Raw genomic sequence first — 22,274 nt, 5'->3', positions numbered from 1 at the left:
ACTGTTTCTCCTCGTTGCATTGAGACACAGAGTTCATATTCGCACCGATATATTATTATTTAAATTAATGAGCTCATTAGCAAAGCTACTTGGGTTTAATATAGCATGGTGATTACAGGAGGATGTAGGAAGCTTAAAGTTTAAAGGTGGTTCATGTTTTTGTGTGCTTTGTGACTGCTTATTTTTCAATTTGTGGTTATATACTGTATATACTGTGCATTTGTGTCTTGTAGCTCTCTGCTTCCTCCTGTCTTTCTTTGACTTGTTTGTCTTTGTTAGCCTCATATGATTTCCTTGCCTGTGTTTTTTTTCCCAGTTTAACTCTCATCTTTCTGTCTGCCTCCATCTTTTGGGATATCACTCTTTTTTCTTTTGACTGATGGTCTCTGTCTTCTCACTCCCGTATTGATTTCAGAATCTATCACCCCCTCCCCTTCTCTCTGCTCGTTTCCAAACTTCATTTTTTCCTTCATTTAGCTAGGAGACCTATTATTTATATGTCAGAAATGTTCCGCCACACCAGAACCACATTATTTCACGATATGGTTGTATTTCATTCTGTCTGATAGTGTTCTCTTCTTCATACAACATGGTTTCATTGACTCTGACAGCTGCTTGCCTCCAGCTATTGTCCTGTTTCAACTCTGACAAAGTGCAGGTTTAGACAGTGCTGGCCCAGTATGAGATCATAATGCAACAAAAACCAATAGTGTGATAAGGCAGAGTAATACAACACAACTCTGTACTGCTGTACAGAAGCACTTTACATATACCGTGGGATAAGAGCTTTAACTAACATTAATTTGCTTTACTGATTAATTTACCTATTACTATATCCATTACCTTGGTCTATAAAATATTAGAAAATTGTAAATAAATGCGTCGTCTCAGTTTCCCTGAGCCCGAGCTGATGTCTTCAAATAGTAGTCTATAATGCATACATATTCAGTTTACTTTTGTGAAAGACTTACTGAGACAGGTTGACAATGAAGAAGTAGAAACAAGTGAATTTTTGATGTTTTGCTTAAAAATGCCAAAAAACAATATGTGATTTGGCAGTTGTTCCTGGCTTCTTTTTTTTCACCCTGCTTTTGGCGACGTGTATTGTCGTGTATTTGGCGTGTATTGTGCTAATTGACATTTTAGGTAAGTTGCCCCTTGGGGACATTAAAGCTTTACTCTGCTCTACTCTGTATGTCCTGCCTTCCCAGTATGCTTACACCCTGAGAGCCAGGCCCTAGTTGTAAGTGTTTTGTGAGGATACTTAGGTTTGTTCCTTCTGAGTGTGTTTTGCTTCCTTGGCCTTGGGGTCCACCTGTAGGCACAGGACTGGATTCTGTATTGTGGTAGAGTTGTTTTGTAGCAGTCTTATAGTATATCCCACTTTTCCAATGTCTTGTTTACTTTACCATTACACAAAAAGTGGACACCTTGTTTTGGTAATAGACAAACAGCTATACAAACATTTACTGCAGGACTTCCTTTAAAACAGAAACAATTTCTTAACTATTTTGTTCTGTGAAATTTCACTGAAAAGCCTACCTCACGCTGAGTGTTTTGAACAACAGTTTTCAGTCAGCAGTTTTCTTAAATAGCAAAATCTATGTCAAAAATCAAATTACAAGACAATAATAAAAAAATGTGACTGTAAGTGATTGAATTCTGGCTCTAGAGATAGATGTTTATGTAGCGTATGTAGCTGTTCAGCCAGACAGTGGTCAGACTGTCACCGACTCCCTCTGCTTCCCTCTGTATGTTTCTCTTCTCTCTCTTTTCCTTTTGTCCTCACTCAGGAAGCAACCCAGTGCAGACTTGGAGTCTGGTTCACAGGACTGATTAAGATGAAGATGTACATTTGCAAGTCTTTTCCGTCTCCCTTCTCTCCTTCACCCACTCCATCTCTCCAAAGAACAAGAAATATCTCAATCTCCAGTCTGGGCTCTGGTTCACTGGACTGATTGAGACAGGGTTGTGTGTTCTGCGTGAGAGAAAGAGAGACAGCGAGAGGTGCAGTCGACCTGGAAGCTAAGGGTGAGGATAGAGTGGAAGGAAAAAAGAAGGAAAGCAGGTGGACGGGAAGAATAAGTGAGACAGAGTGATGGAGAGATGGAGAAAAAGAACTTGGAGACTTGTCTTGGCAGTTGCAGGGCTGTTAGTCTGCCTCGTGCCTTAGGTGATTCAGCTCCAAGAGAGAAGGGGAGGGGGAATTTAGGGGATTTTAAGGAGATACAGTGACATTTCCAATTACCATCAGTTCTTTCACTTTAACCGGCCGGCAGTTCTCCCCTCACATACATATTCAGAAAAGCTGGGCTGCCACCGGGACAAGAAGTAAAAGAGACTGTCCTGCCAGCTTATAATCACAGGTTCAGACCCCATGACGGCTTCATGTCACAGAGACACCGAACCCCAGCCAGTAAATGCCAGAAATGTATGTGTAACATTAATCAAGCAGTCTTTAAATTAGAAAAGTTGTTAATAAAGTTGTTTTTTTTTTTTTAAATCCAACAGCTAACAAATGTAATAGAAACAGAATTATCAGTAATCATTTCACAGCTATCCAGAAGAATAAAACTTCTAAGTTATTGTTTTGTGTTGTCAAAGTGGCTGGTAGATTAAACAACTTTAGCAGCCAAAATTAGCCCGAGTCGCTGGTGATGGTTTCCCACTCTGGTCAGTACAGCAAGAAAAGTGGAAGCATTTCAAACGAAACGGTGCAGTACAGAGAGCAAATCATTATAATTCACTCCAATTTTCCCTTTCTGAGTAAGCATACAATCAAGCAAGTATTTGGCTACTGCTTGAAAGTAGTGTTTTTATCATAACAGGCATACCGAAGAACAGCTTTACAGCTGAAACACCGAAAGTGGAACCAAAACTGGGACAGCCATGCAACCAAAATCAAAATTACTCCCCAACTGCTGTTTTAAAAACATCAACAACAGCACAGTCATGCACACACACACACAAATACACACACACAGAAATGCACACACACACACACACACAAAAAAAAAAAAACTAACTAAATTATAGGGAGAATCATTGAGGGCTGTCTTCAGACAACAGGGAATACACTTCTGGATTTTCACGCTTAACCAAGCGGCGGCTGGTTAGCATTGTCAGCAAACCAAATGTCAGCAGCTAGCCACAAACACAGATAAATAAATCAGTGTGAAAAACTTTTCACCTCTTTTGTGAAGACAAGAGTGCGAGTTTTTATTCCAAACTGAAATGTCAACCACGTGTTAAATGCAGAAACCTGTTGTGAAATAATTGGCATGGATTTTTATTTTTCGCACGTGTTTTTCCTACTGTGACATGTGACTTTTGTGACAAGGCCCTGTTTCACTTGACAGTGCCTGACTGTTGCTCTATGAAATCTACTGGGAGCCATCAGCACAGATTGGAACTCCTACCCCTTCCCTGTTACTGCTTACTGCTGTTGTTGTTCTGTGGTTTGGCTTTTGATTGTTACGTCATCACTGTGCATGTCATTTGCCAGCTGGGCCGAGAGATGCTAATAAACCTCCTTAGGTGCTAGGTGAGGAACTTTCCTTGGAATGATTTGGCTGGGTGTGAGGTTCATGCTGTTCCTCTTCAGCCCCCCCCCGCCTCGGCACAACCGCCCACCCGACCAACCAGTAACCCTGTAGCGCAGTCAGTCAGAGACTCTACGGGTTTCCCACCCTCAGTCTCTGTCAGATGCATTTGATGGAGTTTCTTAGCCAAGCTGGAAGCACTGTAAGAGGAGAAAAGAGACAAGTGCTAACCTTGGACCTACCATGGGACTAGCATAGGTAAAATTGCTAGCAGATCCTCTCTTGTCTCACAAACTGAAACGCTCATTTTTATAGCATTTTGGGAGCATTAAACTGCCTCCCAGCTCATGATAAATGCTTTTCATAAACCTGATTTAAAATGGTGAAGGAGTTTCTTACATCTGATGCTACAAATCAAAGCCGTCGCATTGATGGATGGTGTCCCCGCTCAGTTGAACTAATCGTGAGAAATAACCCTGCTACAGCTGTAGCCACAGGTATAAAGTATGTGGGAGACACCTGAGTAAATATTCCTGACCAAACTTTTCATGCTCAGTCAGTTGACTGGTTGGTTGGTCTGAAAATTCCTGCTGCAAAATTCCTCTGTTGATGTAAATGCTGCAGACGGCTCGTTTAGAGGGCTTGTGAAAAGGATGCTCAAAAACAATTTTATGTCACTTTTTTTTTTCTTAGTGTTCACATTTTCCTTTGGGTGGTCAGGAACAGAAATGACTGGGCTGCTTTAAAAAAAAGAAAAGAAATAAAGCCTTGGTACCCTGAGTGTGGTTTAAGTGGGTCGCCTGAGAGTTTAATAGGCGAGGGGAAACCCTGCGATGGATCCAAGCGTGCAGACTTGAGGTCAGACAGACGTAGCTGGAGGAAGTCAATGATGTACTTAACCAGTCTGCTCAAAGGCAAGAAGACGAGGTAGAGCTAGACAGATGGGAAGAGGTGGAACGATGGAGAGAGGGAGAAGGGAGCAAGGCTGAGGAAGTCAATAATGTACTTAACCTTACTCAGCGGACTCCCTGTGTTCCCTGTTATTGTAAGGCAGGGAAGACTGGAAGGGGGAGGAAAAGAGGAGAGAGGGAGAGAGTGTGATGGCGGGGCTTGGGAATGGAAATAGTCAGAGGGAGCGAAGAAGTGCGGTGTTTTTCTGTCAGCATAAATGTCAGAGTAGTTAAGTGTGTGCAGGGCAGGCGGGGAGGCCGGGGTTCTGGAAGAGCCCCATATAAGAGGGAATAGCCCGGTTTTACAGCCACATAAATCTCCGTTCCCCGCACTGAAGGTTGCAACCCACCTCCTCCTCTTTTGGCTTTCCTGCCTCCGTCTTGCAGTCCACTGAAACCTCTTTTTGACTTCTTGACTCTATTTGCCGCTGCCTCTTTTGCTTAATTTCTCTCTATTTCAGACTCTCTTGACCTTTGCCCCCCCCCTTTTTTGTCTCTTCGTGCTACTCTATATATTTTCTTCTTTTGGGCCTCAAGCTACAAGGGCAAGAGATTAAACATCTATACAGGCGGTTTTTTTTTTCCTTTTCGTGTCCTTGATGTTTTTTTTTTTTTTCTTTTCACTTTAATCCTGGTCAGGGACACTTTTATAGCAAAGCTCCTGAGTTTTTGCTTGTAAGATTTATTTCATGTTGAATCATAATATTGCATCATATTAACAAGGTGACCATTAAGTATTTTTTCACCGCTTCTGGCTATGGATTCAGTTGTGTGCTGATCAGGGTGCTCTCATTTTCTTACCTGAAAGTGCTGACTCGTGTTTTAGTGAAAACGGGGTGAAATGGGTGCTCATAATAATAAGTGAAATTAATTGTGCCTTCATCTTTCAGCCTGATTTCTTCCTCTGTTACTTTCTCTATAACTGGTCTGTCTTACTCTTTGTAAATCTGGTGTGGCCTCACATGTGCTTCTGTAATATCAAAAGTGAAGCAGAGTGTTGATGGAAAATATAGAGGGTGCTGTTTCAGCTTTTAATGGATTAATAAATGTTTTCAAAACAGCTTTTTCCGTTATTTAAACAGTTGTTTGATTTATTTCTTTTTCTCTCTGACGCACTCTGTACACTTTCTCTGATGCCCCTCCTTTGTCTCTCTGACTCTGCTCTTTGCTTATAACATCTCCTTTGTTTATTTAGTCTAAACGTCTCTCTCTCTCTCTCTCTCTCTCTCTCTCTCTCTCTCTCTCTCTCTCTCCCTTTCTGGACATGAAATTGAATGAGACACTCATTAAGTATCTGTCTGCTGAATAGTTGTCCTATTAGCAGCCACTCCTCGTCTCATTTCAGTTTTCCCTCTCTCGCTCTCTGTCTTTTAAGTGAGACTCGTTCTCCATAGTAAAATTAGCTTTCTGCTGTTGTTACTTGCGAACTGAAGTGAAATTGAATTGGATTGAACACATCACACTTGTTGTCAGGGAAAATAGGTTGAACGCAGGGTTCATTTCATTGTAAGTGAAGCAAGTAAACCAGGGTGTTTTGTGCCAAGCAGTCAAGTTACCTCAGAGACAGTTACCGGTTCAGTCAAAATAAATTTCTGTCACTTCTTAACTTTGTGCATCTTCCTTGTCTTCCTGATGCCCCTGCTGCGTTAAGTATGTTGCTTCCTGATGGAGGCTCATTGATGAGAGATGAAAGGTGAGAGAATCGGTTCAGTAGATGCTGTGTGACCAAAATATTGTGGAAGTTTTCTTGTAAATCTTGTAAATAAAAGTTATGTTTACGTTCAGAGTTACTCACCAGAACGCAATGTGTGTATCCTTGAGGTCCAACAACTGCATTTCCTTCCTCATTATACATTTGCAAAGCAGATTTTAAATCCTGCTCTGTTTACATCCATGTTTGGTTGCTAACAACGTCTTCTTCTTCCATGCCTTTTGCTGATACGTATCAGTGTGTCTTGGCTTGTCACTGTCACTGACTGTATGTCAGTCAAATAGCATGAAAGGTGGCAGGAATCTGCATTGTGTAGCATAGAGCAACCAGTGGTTAAAAAACTTTAGCTGAAAGTTTTTATTGTGCTTTTTTTTTTATGGGTTGAGAACATTATTCTGTCTTCACTGATATTTAACTCAATTAAAGACAGTTTAGATAAACTCAAAAATTAAGGTTTAAAAGAGCATTTTTTGTGGGGGAATACTTAGAATTTTAGGTCACTGCACCCTGTACATAAAACTTTGCACACAGTTTTATGAGGCTATTAGATAAAAATGTCCTCATCCTCGATGCAGCTTTTTAATGTCCTTTCACCAAGAAAATGCTTGAAGCGTCAAAAGTTCCTTACTTATTAGCTGACTAAGAGAAAATTGTGTTTTGATTTGCCATGTGCTGCTTTGGTTTTAATCTGTTATAATGAAGAAATAAGTACCTACAGTATTGAAACAGATGCATAAAATGGGACTTATGCACAATAGCTCCCAGTGAATACAGCACCAATGCAGGATGAGTTCACAGTAGACTTGTACAAGGACTCCCACTGTATGTGAAGAAACAGAACAACTGCATCATTGTGAGTTTCCCAGCGAGTCCGAAGCGCTAATATGTAATGGTGATCAAGTCAGCTTATTCTGGCAGGCTGCCTGCTGGAGGCTCTGACAGATTGGTGCCATCAGCGCATTATTTCATTAACACTTGTGTTTTCATGGTGAACATCTTCTCACTCGTCATTTTTCTCTCTCTCTCTCTCTCTTGCCCCCATTCCCCCCCTCCCTCTCTATCTCTCTCCCTGCCTGCCTGCCTGCCTCCCTCCCTCCCTCCCTCCCTGCCACCCCCCTGACAGATGGAGAGCGAGAAGAAGAGGAGAAAATACTCCACGAGCAGCAATGACTCCGACACCACCGACAGTAAGTTGGAGGGAGATTCAGGGAATGGGAGGGAGGGGGAGAGAGAAAGAGAGTCTGTGTGTGTGTGTGTGTGTGTGTGTGTGTGTGTGTGTATGTGTATGTGTGTGTGTGTGTGTGTGTGTGAGAGAGAGAGAAAGCATGAAACCAGGTGAAAGTGTCAGAAAAGTGAGTTCCTCTGCTGCTGTTGTGCAGCGAGCTGCCTGATTTTAGTCAACTCCTGCAGGGTATTTCTCACATTCACTCTCTCCATATAGACTCTCCACCTGTCTCACTGTCCTTCTCTCCTTCTGCCCTCCTCATTAATGCGTCCCTCTTTTTGAACACAGCTACAATATACACATGCATATGCAGCTCTGGCCTGTGTATAAAGTTCCTGTTGTACTGTCAGAATAAAGAGAACGTTGACAAATGGATGGGACAGAAACAGATAAAATCTCTCTGATCTCCGAGGGGAAACTGAGCTGAACACAGTGTCTAAGTATTTGTTTTGTGAAAACAAATGAACAGGATTTCTGGTTTCTGTTACTTGATGATCAGTGTTTGTGAAATCAACACAGGCTGCGACTTCACTCTCTTTTGTTAAGACTGTTTATATTGTGTGTTTGGCTGCATTTACTTCAGTATTCTAGTGACACATCAGTTTTTACACACTATCTGCTGGGGCACTCTGAGCTGCTGTACCTGCTGCTCCTTCCCCCTCTCCACCAGTTGCTGTGGCTTGTATTTAAATTTGCCTTTTCTTTTTTTTTTTTTAATTACATCTCTTTATCATTACCTGTGAAGTATGCTCAATAAAATAATAATTAGACCTAAAGATTTATATTATTAGTAGCAGATTCAGTCAGGTAGAATTGCACTGAAGTCTTTAGGAAGATCGTACTGTGTTATGTTATTTTCTCAGCTGGTTGAGCTCTCCTTCACTTGCAAATTGTGTCTGGATGTCAGTCCCAGGTGCAGTCTGGGAACCGACTGCTTAATGAGCTCCTGCCTTAGTAAATCAGGTTCTTAATACACACAGATTGTGGCTGCAAATTTAGGAAAAACCCACATTTTGCATTTGCAGTGGGTCACTTTCTTAGTAAATCTGGCCTCACATGCTTTGGAGGAAATGTTAAACATGTGCAACATGCATCTGATGGATTGTCTGATAAATGGATATTTCATGATGGATGCATCGACTGATAGATCGGGAGATACACTTCCCACCCAGAGTTATGACACAGACTCAAACGACCACTGAGACAGACGGACAGACATGAAGAGATACGCCACATGATGGTGGGAACATCTGGCCAGTCTAACAGCATTTCTGTCACTGGCAGCGTGTGCTGGAAAATCATCTGATCATAAACTGTCTTTGAATAGCAGCACAGCGTTACACAAGCACAGTTGGCTCTCAAAGCTGATCACTCTCCACCAAATATGAAGATTTAGTCATGGAAGACAGCTAGCAATTTTAATTTAATTTTAAACATCATTCTTCTTGGCTTTTGGCAGTTCAACATGACTAATTCTTGGCATTTTGTGGCGTGCCTTTTGCAATAACAAGCAAATATATTTGTTTGGCCATTTCCCTGACACTGTCAGGCCAGCATAGACAGAACATTAAGTACATCAGTGAGCTAGAAAACAAACTGTTGAGTACAAAAGTGGACATCACTTTTGGTTTTGTGTCTCCCTAAAAGCCCTGCTGCACTGATGAGGGTTTCAGATATTATTTTCAGTCTAAATTAGCTTGAATAACAGAGTATTATCCTATGTAACATAAGAAACCAAAGCAAAGTGGCTGAATTTGCCTTTTTCAACTATCAAAGGATGTACATTTCTATACTGAACTACTAGTTTTTTTTTTGTTTTTTTTTTTGGCGTGTGCAAGCATATTAATTGTTTTTTTCACTATTGCATCCCCCTCAAAAAAAGTCACTGTTCTTCATCTAGGTGCCTAAAATGAAATATTCTAAAAAAGTATTCTCAGCTGTCTTTTGACACATTTTTTTTTCCTGTACTCTCAAATAAATTTTAAACATTTTAATAAAATATTTTCATTTGGGATTTTCTTCCTCTAGAATTGGTGAGAAATCAAAATTCCTATTACAGTATAATAGAAAATTCAACATGATGGTTGCTCAGTAATAGAAAAGCAAAGGTAATATTTTTTTTAACAGATGTATTCATTTGTCACATACAGTGCACGCTCAGACAAACATTGGAGATTTAAAAACACTTCTCAAATTAAAACTGTGCACTGTCACGATGTGTAATGTTCTAACCCCTTTTTTTGATCTACAGAGAAATGACTTATGGGAAATGTAGTTATTCAAACTTGAAAAAAATCCAGCTGTGTACTGCAGGAGGACCACCAGAGGTTGAAGTGACCTTGCACAGGTTTAACTGTTATGTGGTCACAGGTCTGCATGTATAAAGTATTTTACAACAGGTTTAACAGGCTGTTTTCCAGACCTGACTGAGCCACCCTGTGCTGAAGGCCATACTGTCTGCTTTATAATTAGCTGTTAGCTGTTAGCTTCCTCTGGCCGGTGCTGTGTGGGCTCCAGCTGCGTCTGTTGACTGGAGGTTATCAGGTTTCTAATTGAAGGATACCCATGATAATTTTGGCTGCCGCTCACCAAGCGGGGCTTTTAATTAACACACGGCCATGATGGTAACCTCCAACTGCGCCGTGGCCCATTTGGCTATCTGGCCGCGGTGACGGAGCAGTGCAGCTGCCTCATGTGGGGCATATGTGGGGATGTAACTTACACACACACACACAAAAACAGTGGAATGCAGATGCATAAGTACACTCAAAAATGTTCAGCAGATTAGCAGACAGCTCCACCGAATACTTTCATACTCAACACACATGCACGTAACATAGCAGTCCTGCACACAGACTTGTGGACAAACTCACACACACACCGGAACAGCTTCAGAGTGTTTTGGCAGAGATTCTCAAAGTCTCTGTGGTGTTTTGATGGTGGTGGTGGTGGTGGTGGAGAGTGCTGCTGTCTAACACGTCACTCCAAAATCTCCCATAGGTGTTCAGCTGTTCTGAAATTGGCTAGAGACTAGAGTCTGTCTGCTCCAGTTTACCTTTAACAGGGTCTCTCACACACACACACAAACACACAAACACACACACAGACACAGACGCACACGTCGTGCCCCACCACAGTCTGTAAGGTGGTACACTTTAAGACCATCGCTCAGAAGAACTGAGCGGTGGATTAATTTGAAATTGTTACCCACTCGTGGCTGTCAATTCACATTTCCTGTTGTGTCGTGGCAGCGTGTCTGTGTATTTGTGTGTGTATGTGTAATAATGAGTACATAAAACTGTGAGAGACATTGAGACTATGAAAACAAAGTATGTGCAATTGTGGGCAAAATTGTGGGTGTACGTGACTGTGGGCATGCATATGTGGCCAACACATACTGTATGTGTTAGGAGCTCTATATACAGTATATGTTCATGTGTGAATTGTGTGTATGTGTGTGTATGTGGGGAGCGGGAGTCAGTAATTTCGAAGACGAGCCTGACAGCAGTTCTGCCCTCGGCACTGTTAGTTGTTCAGACGTCACAAGTAAAATTAGCACGGTGGCAGTTCTCCTGTGGTGGCAAGGGAAATATGTTGAGTGGGAGGCAGCCCTCGTGCACACGCGCAAACTGACACACACACACACATACAGTCACGGTCACAGTGTGCTATGTTACACACTATTGGCAAATTTGTGTTTTCCATTATACCAGTGTGATGTAATTTAATTGCCAATGTGATGCAATTTTTAATGAGAGCCTTCTTCACGGTGAAACACAGATGAAAATTAGGTTTTGGCTATATCTGTTGCTGTTGTTTTTGTTTTTTTTTTGATTTAAAAAAAAAACAGAAGAACATCATAAATGAAATTACACACGTTCCCTCTCTTCTTATCAGTATGGCCTCTGTTCACATACATGGGCACAGGAACACACAGAAAAACACACACAGGGCTGCTGATTGAAGCGGTAGGTGGGATATTGGCTCCTGTGTCTGGTTAATTCCCATTAAGTTGTGTATTAATGAGGTTGTAAAGGACCACAGTGGACTAACTGCTTAACAAGATGCTATTTATACTGTCATTACTTATTACACCCCTTAATAGATCATCATCAGTCTGCTTCAATTAAAGGCCTGACTTGCAGTGGTAGTACTGCCAGGGCGTCGGAAAAGTCGCGGGGAAGGTTTTTTGTTTGGCTGCTTTCTTTTATTGCTTCTCTGCAGTGTTTGAATCACCTCCATCAGTCTAAATTACAAAAGTCTTGAGCCCCATCACATGCTCTTTTAAGAACCTTTGACGAGCAGCTTTTTGCTCTCTAACAAGTAACCGACCGCTACAGTGTTTTTACTATGTTTGTTTTGTAAACCCTCTTTGCAAAACAAATTTCTCCAGTGGGACAATAAAGTTTCCTTTAGAGGGAATTTGAGCACACGCTGCGTACATGAAGCCTGATGTACAGCCAGAGCCCTGTTCTTCATTTCCCTCACTTTAAATCAACATTCATACGCTCATAAATGCACATTCTTGACAAATCAAAGGCAGATCAAGTTGGCTTTATGTTCTTGCTTCAGAAGATTTGAAACACTTTGTCTTTACAACTGTGTCGTGATGAGGCTGATTTGTCTGCCGGGACAATATTGATGCTTTCTCTTCTGGTCCTCAAAAGAACGAAAACATGTTTGTTATTCTTAATTACACTGTTAATTATTGGGTTTTGTTTTTATTGTTGCAGGTCAGGTGACCTCGTGGTCCAGGTCATCCAAGAATACGGGCACCAGCAGCACATGGGTCCGTCACCAGCACAAGAAACCATCAGAGGTAAGTTAAGCGTGGCAGCTCGATTCAGTGACTCAGGCGGATACAGTGTGCTTTATGAAATACAGTCTCTGTTTGGCAATTACAAGCTCACAGCTTTGCTCCACTTTAATGCTGCCTGTGAAGGATATTTGTTGCGGCTGTTGGTCAGGTGCCAACATTTTGTCTGGTTGTACGGGCTGCTGAATGCAGGAATGATCTGCATCTTTTATGATCCTTGCTCTTGAAATGTATCACAGAATGAGCAGGTCCAGCAGCTCATCTTGAAATCTCGAAGTCAGGTGTGTGGTTCCTGGACAAGCTCGGTTGGTACTGGAGTGTTTCTTGTGCAGAGCTAATTGCTGTAGTGTTGAAGTGTTGAATTCTCCTGGCGAATCTTACGTGAAAGCCCCCCGATCCAGCCGCTGCAGCTATCAGTTCTTAACTGGAACAAACACCATCCAGTGTAAATACAACCATCTCCATCACCACAGCTAAATCAACCAGGCTCATGGATGGCACAGATCGGTTCGCTAAAATACCAGGTTGGAGCATCCATATGGTCATGATGAACGTTCCCAAGGGCTCTCAAATGACCACCCTGAGGAAGAAACTGGCATAATGTTGTTGGAAAATGGTGCACTGTACCAGCTGTGGCAATGCTTTGCCTGCCACAATCACACATTCCTCCCACTCCGTCAGTGAAGTGGGTTCAAATCTGTTTAAGGGCAACTTTCTGTTTTGAAGAGTTTCACTCCAAAAATAACTATCTGCCATTTGGAACAAATTACATCTACGCTTAAAAATTAGCACGGGCGTTTTTTTTTTTTCAAATAAATGAGAGGAGGTAACAGCCTCGGATAACACTTCTCAGATTCTGAAGATGTTCAATGAGACACTTAAAACAAAGATCTTTTACGGAATGAATTAATACCATTTTAGAGGGTAATCTGCTCACAGCTCTGCTATGATTTCTCGCCATCCTAAAAAATGTCAAAAACTGTTTAAAGTGTAAGAGCACAAATGTTTAGGTTTTTTTTTTTTTTTTAACTTTTCAAAGGAGAATGAGTAAAGGAAAATGGCATGCTTACCCCCGAACCACCCCAAAGTACAAGTCATCAGCAAAGCATCTGTCATGCCTGTGCATTTGAAGCTTCCTCCCCCTCAGATCCATCCAGTTAACCACAGGCTGTTGGAAGGTCCTGTCAGCAATCAGTCTCTCAGTAATTACTACTGTAGCTCTGTGCTCTGACCCGGGCCTCAGCTGAAGAGCCAGGGGCCACGTTCCCTTTCATAACGCTGCCTCCTCGCCTCACTCCAGGGCTCCTTCCTGAAGGATGATGTTTCGCAGCGATTTTTCTGCTTTTTTTTCTCCAGAAGTAAGTGACAGGAAAGATGGAACAAAGAAAAAGGGTGGCTGACATCTGACAAAGGTTTAGTGAAAAGATCTGAAGTCAAATGTTGCGAGTTTCACTTGAACTGAAGAGCTTAACTCATTAGTATAAAGTCTGTTGGCGTTTGTCTTGGTGCTGCTGGAGAGAAATGACAGATCATACTGTTCAGTGCTTGCATTTCTCAGGGATTTGCTTACTTGGTGATTGTTTTGTATGTTTTTGATGTGTTGTTGATGTTGATGCTGTTTTTGCATCTCAGTCCAATAAAGGAACCTGTAAATGGATGAATGATGATTAATTCAAACTTAAACTTGGGATTAGAACTTGTAGGATTTTGTTGAGACATCTAATTGTACAATTATACAATTGTAGTTTGTAGTCATATGGTTTTATTAATCCAAAACAAGGGACTTTACCTTCTGCACATTTACCATGTAAGTGAACCTACTGAGAAATTTTGGAACAAGCACATTAGCTGTCTTGTACATTAAGCGATTGTAGCGTTGTTACTCATATTCTGTCAGTATGCTGATGAAGTGACAAAGAAACTGCCCTTCAGCCAGAGTATAAGAGTTAAATCCTTCAAAAACAGCGTGTCAGCACTTCAACCAGAGGTGTCGGTAACTGCTGTCAGTGTCTGAGGTATCCTGAGGCAACAGCAACAACTTGTATGTTTTACAGCGCAAAGGTCATAACCCTGATTAAATGTCATCCCTCTGTTACTGACAGTACTTAATCTGAAGCAGGCGTGTTTAGATAGTCTTGGCTTTGAAAGGGTAGGCGAGATATAGACTAATCCAGTGAAATTGTGAATTTTCCTTAGAGGATGAATAAAATATCTATATATCTATCTATCTAGTTTTTTTGACCTGACTAATCGAAAGGGAGAAGGGGCTTTCTTTGTATCTAAGCAGTAGATAAATTAGACTATGATAGATCAGAGGAACAACTACCAGTATCAAATGCCACATTTACATGTGGCATTTTGTGGTGAACTACTTCATCAGCAAGAATAGAAGTCCACAGGTTTCATTGGTTGAAAAAGCCCACTAGCAAATGATCCTTATCAGTGCGGTTTTTAACTTTGCTGATGGACTGGGCTGCAGTATTTTCACCCATAAAACATTAGCATTAACACCAACAGACTGCTTTCATTGATAATACGTGTTATATTTTGTAGTGTTTTAGCACAGATTCGAATGTGAATTGGAACTTGGTTTGGGCTATATATTTGCTGTGTTTTGCAGTTTGTAGTAAGCGTTGGCTAAGTGCTTTTTAAAAATTAGCAAAGGTCAAAAAAAGGTGACACTATAGGCTGTGAAGAATCAGTGCATCCCTGCTGGGAAGAAAATTGAACAGTGGCTCACAATGCGGACAAGTTTATGGAATGATACTCACCCTTGGTTAAGGGAGGTGTGGCGAATGGTAAACACTATGGACTTGTAATGACAGCGTAGCTCTTTTCTAAAAATGAGCCTTCTCTATTTGCGCCTTTGCAAGTCTTTCACTCCAGCTTTCACTTTTCTTAGAAGTGGTTTAGAGGGCTTTACTTGGCGGAAGGAGGACATAATCAAATGCTTCCTTTTTTTTTTTGTATAGCTGTTTTTAACTCATTTTAGATGAGGACAGAGATTTAGGATTTTGAAAATTTAGTTGACAAACAGGAAGTCATTATGATTTAGAGTACACACACACACAGACAGCACATATTTGGTCTTGTGGTTAATGTTTTAAGGGCAGCAGCTGAGAACAAGAAAAAGACAGAGGTCAAAAATCAGAGTGAGAGTTTGTGCTTACATACAGCCACTTACAGGAAAAAGTTGACTTTCTAAAAATGCTCTGCAATGTAAGTGCACTGAGTCACTAGTGAGGAGAGGACTCTCTCTTAAAGGGGCAATGTGTGAGACTTGGCCAACTGGCAAATTCGTGCTCAAAAACAAAGAGGGGGTATCAATCAAAATATATCCATCAAGACGCCCTCTCTTTGTGCTTGTACAAGTGCCGCATACATGTTCCAGGACTTGGCTCACTAGCCACTCTCAACCAAGTTTCAACCCTCACCCTTATGTTGAGCTAATGTTATCTTGAATAAATTTAACCTCAGCACAAGTCAGGTGTTGACATGTTGCCAAACTTGCATGGATTGGGGAATAATGTTTTCCACACAGACTGATTATGTAACTGGCAGGTTGTGTTTTTACCATTACTGTTACGCTGACGATGACAATTTCACTCCCAGTCTGCCCAGTCAGAGAGAGATGGGAAGATGTAGTGGTGGCTGAGGAATGCGACGGATAGCTGAGGAAAGAGTAGAGGAAGGCTGCAACTCAGGTCAGCCCACTTGCAGTTACTACTTCTTCCTCTCGTGTTGGACTGACAGAGTCTGGAAGCTACAGTGACTCACTATTGTCTCTAGAGTTGCAAAGTGGTATTACGAGACAGGATGGGCTGGGGTTGGCTGGTTACCAAGATAACTTCAGTGGATATCTCTGCAGCACAATACATAGGTGTCTTTGACATAACTTCAAAACTTATTTCCTGTCACTCAGTTAATAATTTTTGAACTGTAACTAAAATACTTTATTTTTCCTGGCTTCATATCCTCCGACTAAAGCAAAGCTCCCCTTCTTCAGAGAAATCCCCCTTTTCTCCCCCAGGGGATTGTGCGACACTTGTCAAAACACCTGCAACATGGGAAAAGGACACACACACTCTAACACACTCACACACCTTTGTTGGAGGGCGCTTGTAACACTGTATTGAGACAGAAACATGAATACAGACATACTTGTCTGGGGTTTTCTTCAAGGCATGTGGTGCTGAAATGTTGCATCACACACGGAAGAAGGGATTGTCTATATCCGAAGTCCTTGTTTCCTTTGAATCTTTTCCTGCTGATGATAGGTTGTTTTTTTAAAATCTGAAAATCAATCCAGTCATCAGGTAATCTATGTGGACGTGAAGGTGTTTATGATGTGTGTTGTGTGGTGATTTTCTTTTTGTTTTAAATCCCACATTGGATAGTGACAGCAGAACTGCAGAATATAAATACTTTTGAAAATGACAGCAAAGGTAACAACCAGCGAATCAGCCATTTAAAGCATGAAGAAGTATATAAATAAACACAAGTAAATTCTTTGAATCCAACTAACAAGTGCTGTTCTTGTCAATGTGCCCTGCCAGACAAAATGTAAGAAGGTAAGCATAACTCTGCCAGACTTCATGACTTCTCTGTAAGTTGCATAGCATTGTTAATGAGCATCACCTGTTGTTGGGCTGTGTGGAGCCTTTCATATTTTGAGTATGGCATATGCACAACTACACTTAACAATTAAATTACATTTAATAATAGGCCTCCACATCTGGCCGAAAGTAGATTAGCTTTGATCCAAATATTAATGAGTTAATTGTCATTAATGGTGCATTATGGGACATGGGTGAACCAAATTATTTTTGTGGTTTTTCTAAATCTCAACATCTCAAAAAAAGTGGGGTAAAAGTGGTTTTATATTGTAAGTAAAGAGACCAAAACCACAGCTGTGATTCATGAAAATTAGTCTTGATGCCAAAATCAGGGTCTAATGATCTGTGGCTGTAATCGTCTGAGATATATCACAAGCTCAGCGCTAATTTCTAACATTATTCAGTTTACAATTTACAGCTTGGCAATTTAGCAAAAAGCTGTGACTTGCAATTAGTGCAACATGTGAAAGAACTTGTATTCACGACTGGGAAGCGGAGCAGGTAGGTGTTAAGTGCCTAGTGAAGATACTTAAAGAAAAGGCACTGAAGCAAAAGCAGCTCTCATTCAGTTACTTTTACTTTTTAGAGACTTTTTTCCTGATCTTTTGATTTCATGGTTGCTCTCTGTGAACTTTCGGTTTCTGTCCTTTGTCACATAGTGTAGTGCATTTGCTAAAATGACTGTGTAGTAGCATCCGGGCATCAAACAATAGTAAAAGTTACTAGTTTGAGAGAGGATGCTTTCGTGGACATTTCAGCGCTGTGGTGTAAGGAGGCTGACATCTTTCAACCACAGTCAAACGTATCTTCATTAACAAGGAGCTCTACTATTTGGCGAAGCATATAGATTGTCGAACAACAGGTGACATTAGGAGCTACTCACGGTGCACCATGGGAGGAAGGAAGTGGTATTTACAGGGTTTGCCAAAAAAAAAAGATGAGCAGGTGTGAAGCTCTATCTAGAGCAACAGTGTTTACTCATGCAAATTTGCACTTTATGAGTAAGTGTGTATATGTGGATGCGTGAGAGGATGCAAGTCAAGTGTGCATGCAGTGCGTACATGCAACTGTATCCGTAATAACTAAGGTTGAAAGTGTGTTAGAGGTGGTAGCTGCAGCACTTCTTCATTTACCAGGGCCTGCAAAAGTAAACCAGAACCCTTTTAAGATTATGAATTAACAAATGATGATTTTAATCGACACCTGTCAGCAAGTTAGGAAAGGAAAATTATTTTTTTTGGTACACTTGTATTTAATGTTTGCACCTATAACCAAATTTTCAGGAATAGTTGTACCTATCTGACCAAGACAGCAAGTTTCTCTGTGCTTGTTTGTATTTAGCAGTTTTTCTTAAGTCATATTAGAAATTGTAGCACCTTGTTTTGTTGAAAAGATGATGAAGAAGAACAAAAATCATTGCGAATCTGCTTAACGCTGTATGGTGCCAGTGGATATCAGTAATGACAAGTAATCTGCGGAAAGTGCAGTAGTTTTTACAGTGAGCCTGGGAACAGTCATGGGGGAGCGTTTTGAAAGCGTGGAATTCAGTGCTGAAATTCAAAACAGCAGCCAACTGATGGAAAACACAGCAAGCCTGCTGAATAGCCCCCGATGCTTTTCTTCCTTATTGCTTGCAGTTGTTGAAGAATTATTGCAATCAAATTAAGACATTGAAAAATTTCCTCATGGCATTGACAAGCTCTGTGAGGCATTCTCATGTGTTTTCAACAACTTTTATGTTAAGCTATGAGTAATTGTTCCTAGGCAGATCACCCAGATGTGCAGATGTTATAGGTGGTTCACTGTCAAAGTGGCGAAACCCTCTGTTGTGAGAACCCATCGTTATTAGTGCCAGCATCCTTGTGCAACATTACACGTTCTAATTCTCTGGAATCCTGTTGGTCTTCCAAGACCATATGTATAAATGGTTAAGTAATCATGTTTACAGATACAACCATGTGTACTGTATGTATGTGTATTCATATTTGTGTGAGCATGTACGTGTGTGTCCTAGCAGGCGAGCAGCTGCTGTAGCTCATTAGGGTCTGCTAGAAACAGCTGTGAAACTCCATGGCAACCAGATGCAAACAGCTACAGGAATGCATGGAGTTGGTGTTAGAGTTTCTCTCTCTATCTCTCTCTCTCTCTCTCTCTCTCTCTCTCTCTCTCTCTCTCTCTCTCTCACACACACACACACACACACACACACACACACACACACACGCGCACTCTCTCTCTCACTCTGTGTGCCAAGTGCAGTGAATGGATGAGCAGCTTGGATGGATGGTGGAGAGCTTTGCATGTCGACACATACCAGTCGGGTGATGAGTACATGAGTACACACACACATACTCGCACATATGCACACAGTGAACCAACAACTTGTATTAAACAGCCAGTATTGCTCCCCTTGCTCACCTGCCAGGTGCTCAAATCTGAAAAAAAAAAAAAAAGACAACAAACAAAAAAAAAATCCATAATAATATTTAATCAAAACACCCTGCAGCTTTCTCATCACTTATTGTCCTTTTGCTTGTGCTGTAAAAATTGCAATTAAAATATAATCTAATATCAAGTCGGGGCTGTGCCCAGGTCAGGACTTTCCAATTTGACTCTGAGTTGCCAGTTTGATTTTATTCACAACTATTGCTCATAAATTTTTGTCAGTACACCTTTCCCGGAATTATGAGAAATACATAGATTCATTCATTGTCTTTATTTTTATTTTTATGTCGTTACCCCACTCCTTAGAGCCTAGAACTGGTCCAGTAGCTTAAAGGGTTGAATCTGTGATACATCTAAGTGCTACACACGCGTCACACTTTATATCTCATTGCGCCATTTTGTGCTGCTCCTTCAACCTAGTGACGCATGACGATGACGCAAAGGGCCACGTAATAAAATAAATTCCATTTATATCACTGAATACATGAGGCTCCACTTGGGTGGGTGCTGATGATATGAATCATTAATATTTAGAGGGCAGTGCTAATTTCAAGTCATCCCAGTATTTGCTAGCTGGACATCTGGACAGCCCTCTATGTCCTAATGTGATCCCAGTATAGTTGTTTACCTCTGACCATTAATGCTTGTTGTCCACTTGGTAAAATTTTCACCAGAAAATAGATTTGCATATTATCAGTGAGATATTTTTAGTCACCTGTACTTAGAAAAAACAAAACAAAACATTTAAGTCCTAGTTTTGTATAGTTTTAGTAAAACAGTATGAAACCATGAAAAACAAATAAGCAAATGAAAGTTGTTCAGTGTTCATGAGTGTTGGAAGTCAGCTGTTTTGGAGGTGGGCTTTATGGCCTAAAATAAAAAATTTTTTTTTTACTTGCTATACTTTTTGTCTGAGCTCTGGTGTTTGTGGTTGACTCATAAACCAACTGCATTGGCTGGGGAACTTCTTGGGAAAATATAAACAATAATCAGATGGTGTGTGTGTGGCTGTCTGGGAAGGGAAGTGAATATTTGTGCACCCATGAGCATTTGTTTTTGCATGTATCATTGGTCTTCTTCATGTGTCTGTTTGTTTCCAGTTAGTCATCCACCAGTGTGTGCGTCAGTGTGTGTGTGTGTGTGTTTGTCTTTCATGGGTAAAGTTGCCCATATTTCCCCTCTTAGTCATGAGTGATAGATTCATGGCAGCACCTCAAAGGGCTGGATACTGTACCCTGTGGGGTGGGGAAATCTACTGAAGGAGAAATGAAGATGGCAAGCAAGTCCTGCATGTGAGAAATAAATAGGGATAGACAACTGAGTCAGAAAAACTGTAATGGATTTTGTGGAGGGAAAAAAGGAGACGGGAAGAAAGTTAAACAATAAAAATAAAAGAAAACTGCTTTCACTCGTCAGTGAAAGAGGGTGAAAGGAAAACAGTTAAGCACGGTGCAAAAATCTAAAGATAAGGCGCACTGAAAAGTTAAACTCTGGAATATTAATTGTTGTGATTGTTGTCTTTTCTGGATTGCACTTCAGAGTTGTTGTTTAGAAGTTTCACCTGAGCAGGTTTAAATGCAGCATCTGTGCGGTTCAAAGCGTATGTGTGTGATTATCTCTTCCCTGATGCAGCCAGCTCTGCGTTACCTCTGCTGACTGGCACAAACACAGACATAAACACAGCACCACATTTTCAAGGACAGTGAGAGATAGAGATGTTCTGAAACATCGTGACTTTCATGAAACTTCACACTGTTACTCTTTTGTGATATAATTCGTTTAACAGTAAAATATGGTCTGTTGAGCAAACAGCTGCTGTTGAGCAAACTCATGCTATGGATGGACCACGTGGCTGGAGCAGTTTACTTTATCCTTCTGCACAATGTCTCAACTCCTTGGTAAAAAGCCCATATACAGAAAATGATTTCATTACAGCACTGGAACTTACCTTTATTCATCTTATGCTCTGTTGTTTGTTATAGTGGCTAGTGACTAAAACCATCATCATCCAACACAACATTTGTGCAGCTATTTAAAGGTCTGAACATGTGTCACTTACAGTTTTTCCATCTAACACCACATTTGTGTGCATTTTCTGGGTGTTATACAGAGTCGTTCTTGTGAATGTAGTGAGTCACTAACTGGAGCAGGAGACAATGAAAACGGATTGAAGGGCGAAAAAAAAAAGTGAAAGTACAATAGTTTCAAATAAAATATGTCCCTGAAACACACTGAGAATCACAGTGATGATATGTTAATGCAGGAGTATCTAACAGTGCATTTTTCCCTTTTTGAAAGTGGATATTTTGATGAGTGGTTGCTACTTAAAATGACTCAGAACCTTCTTAGCGTTACTGTGGGCGTTAATGTGAAGCCAGCGGAGAAGTTTGTGTGTTATTTTAGGACTCTGCAGACCAACTCCTATTCACAAGTCATAGTGTTTATTTTGGCCTGCACACAGCACCAGATGGGTGGAGTTTGGTGCATCAAAGCAATTCAGAAAAGTCACAGAAAAGTATCCAAAAAACCCCTCACTAAAAAATATTGTTCTGTGGAGCAGATACCACCCAGCTGACACTACATGTAGGATAAAACAAGCTACAGATCCGTCTAATGATTTTTAGACTTTTGATCCTCTGTATTAGGTCTGTTTTAGATGTTTGTTTCTGAAAGCTGTACTTCAGGTAAACCTGCTGAGTTCCAGAACAGGTGGCCACAGACTGGCTTCCATTTAATCAACTTCGTTATTCCCTGTTAGTAAAATTCTGCTTCTAAAAACCGTGACGACCGACTCGGGTTGCAGTAGAGGCAGATAGGCGGAGCGGCATTAATCATGTAGTTGTTTTGGTTGTTTTTCAGCCACGCATCTCCAAAACTGGGTCACAGCTCCCCCCAGCCTTTGCTTGCCATTTTGCCAGATCGTCCGCCTGAGCCTGCCATACGAAGAATGATATTTGCATCGGACTCTG

At 41.0% G+C, this 22,274-nt stretch overlaps 1 protein-coding gene across 2 annotated transcripts in view; it reads left to right on the top strand.

Annotated features, from left to right (window-relative positions):
• The window catches only part of jade2 (jade family PHD finger 2), a 162,390-nt gene that overhangs the window by 14,464 nt on the left and 125,652 nt on the right, over window positions 1-22,274 (top strand). For both annotated transcript variants that reach the window (XM_041052405.1, XM_041052404.1), the window contains exons 2-3: window positions 7,327-7,390; window positions 12,162-12,247. In XM_041052405.1, coding sequence (XP_040908339.1) covers window positions 7,327-7,390; window positions 12,162-12,247 — 150 coding nt within the window. The remainder of the gene's footprint in view (window positions 1-7,326; window positions 7,391-12,161; window positions 12,248-22,274) is intronic.

Source organism: Toxotes jaculatrix, chromosome 12 (assembly GCF_017976425.1).
Source record: "Toxotes jaculatrix isolate fToxJac2 chromosome 12, fToxJac2.pri, whole genome shotgun sequence".
In the NCBI taxonomy this organism is placed as follows: Eukaryota; Metazoa; Chordata; class Actinopteri; family Toxotidae; genus Toxotes; species Toxotes jaculatrix.
Note: the sequence above shows the minus strand (reverse complement) of the source record. Positions and strands in the feature narration are given on the sequence as shown.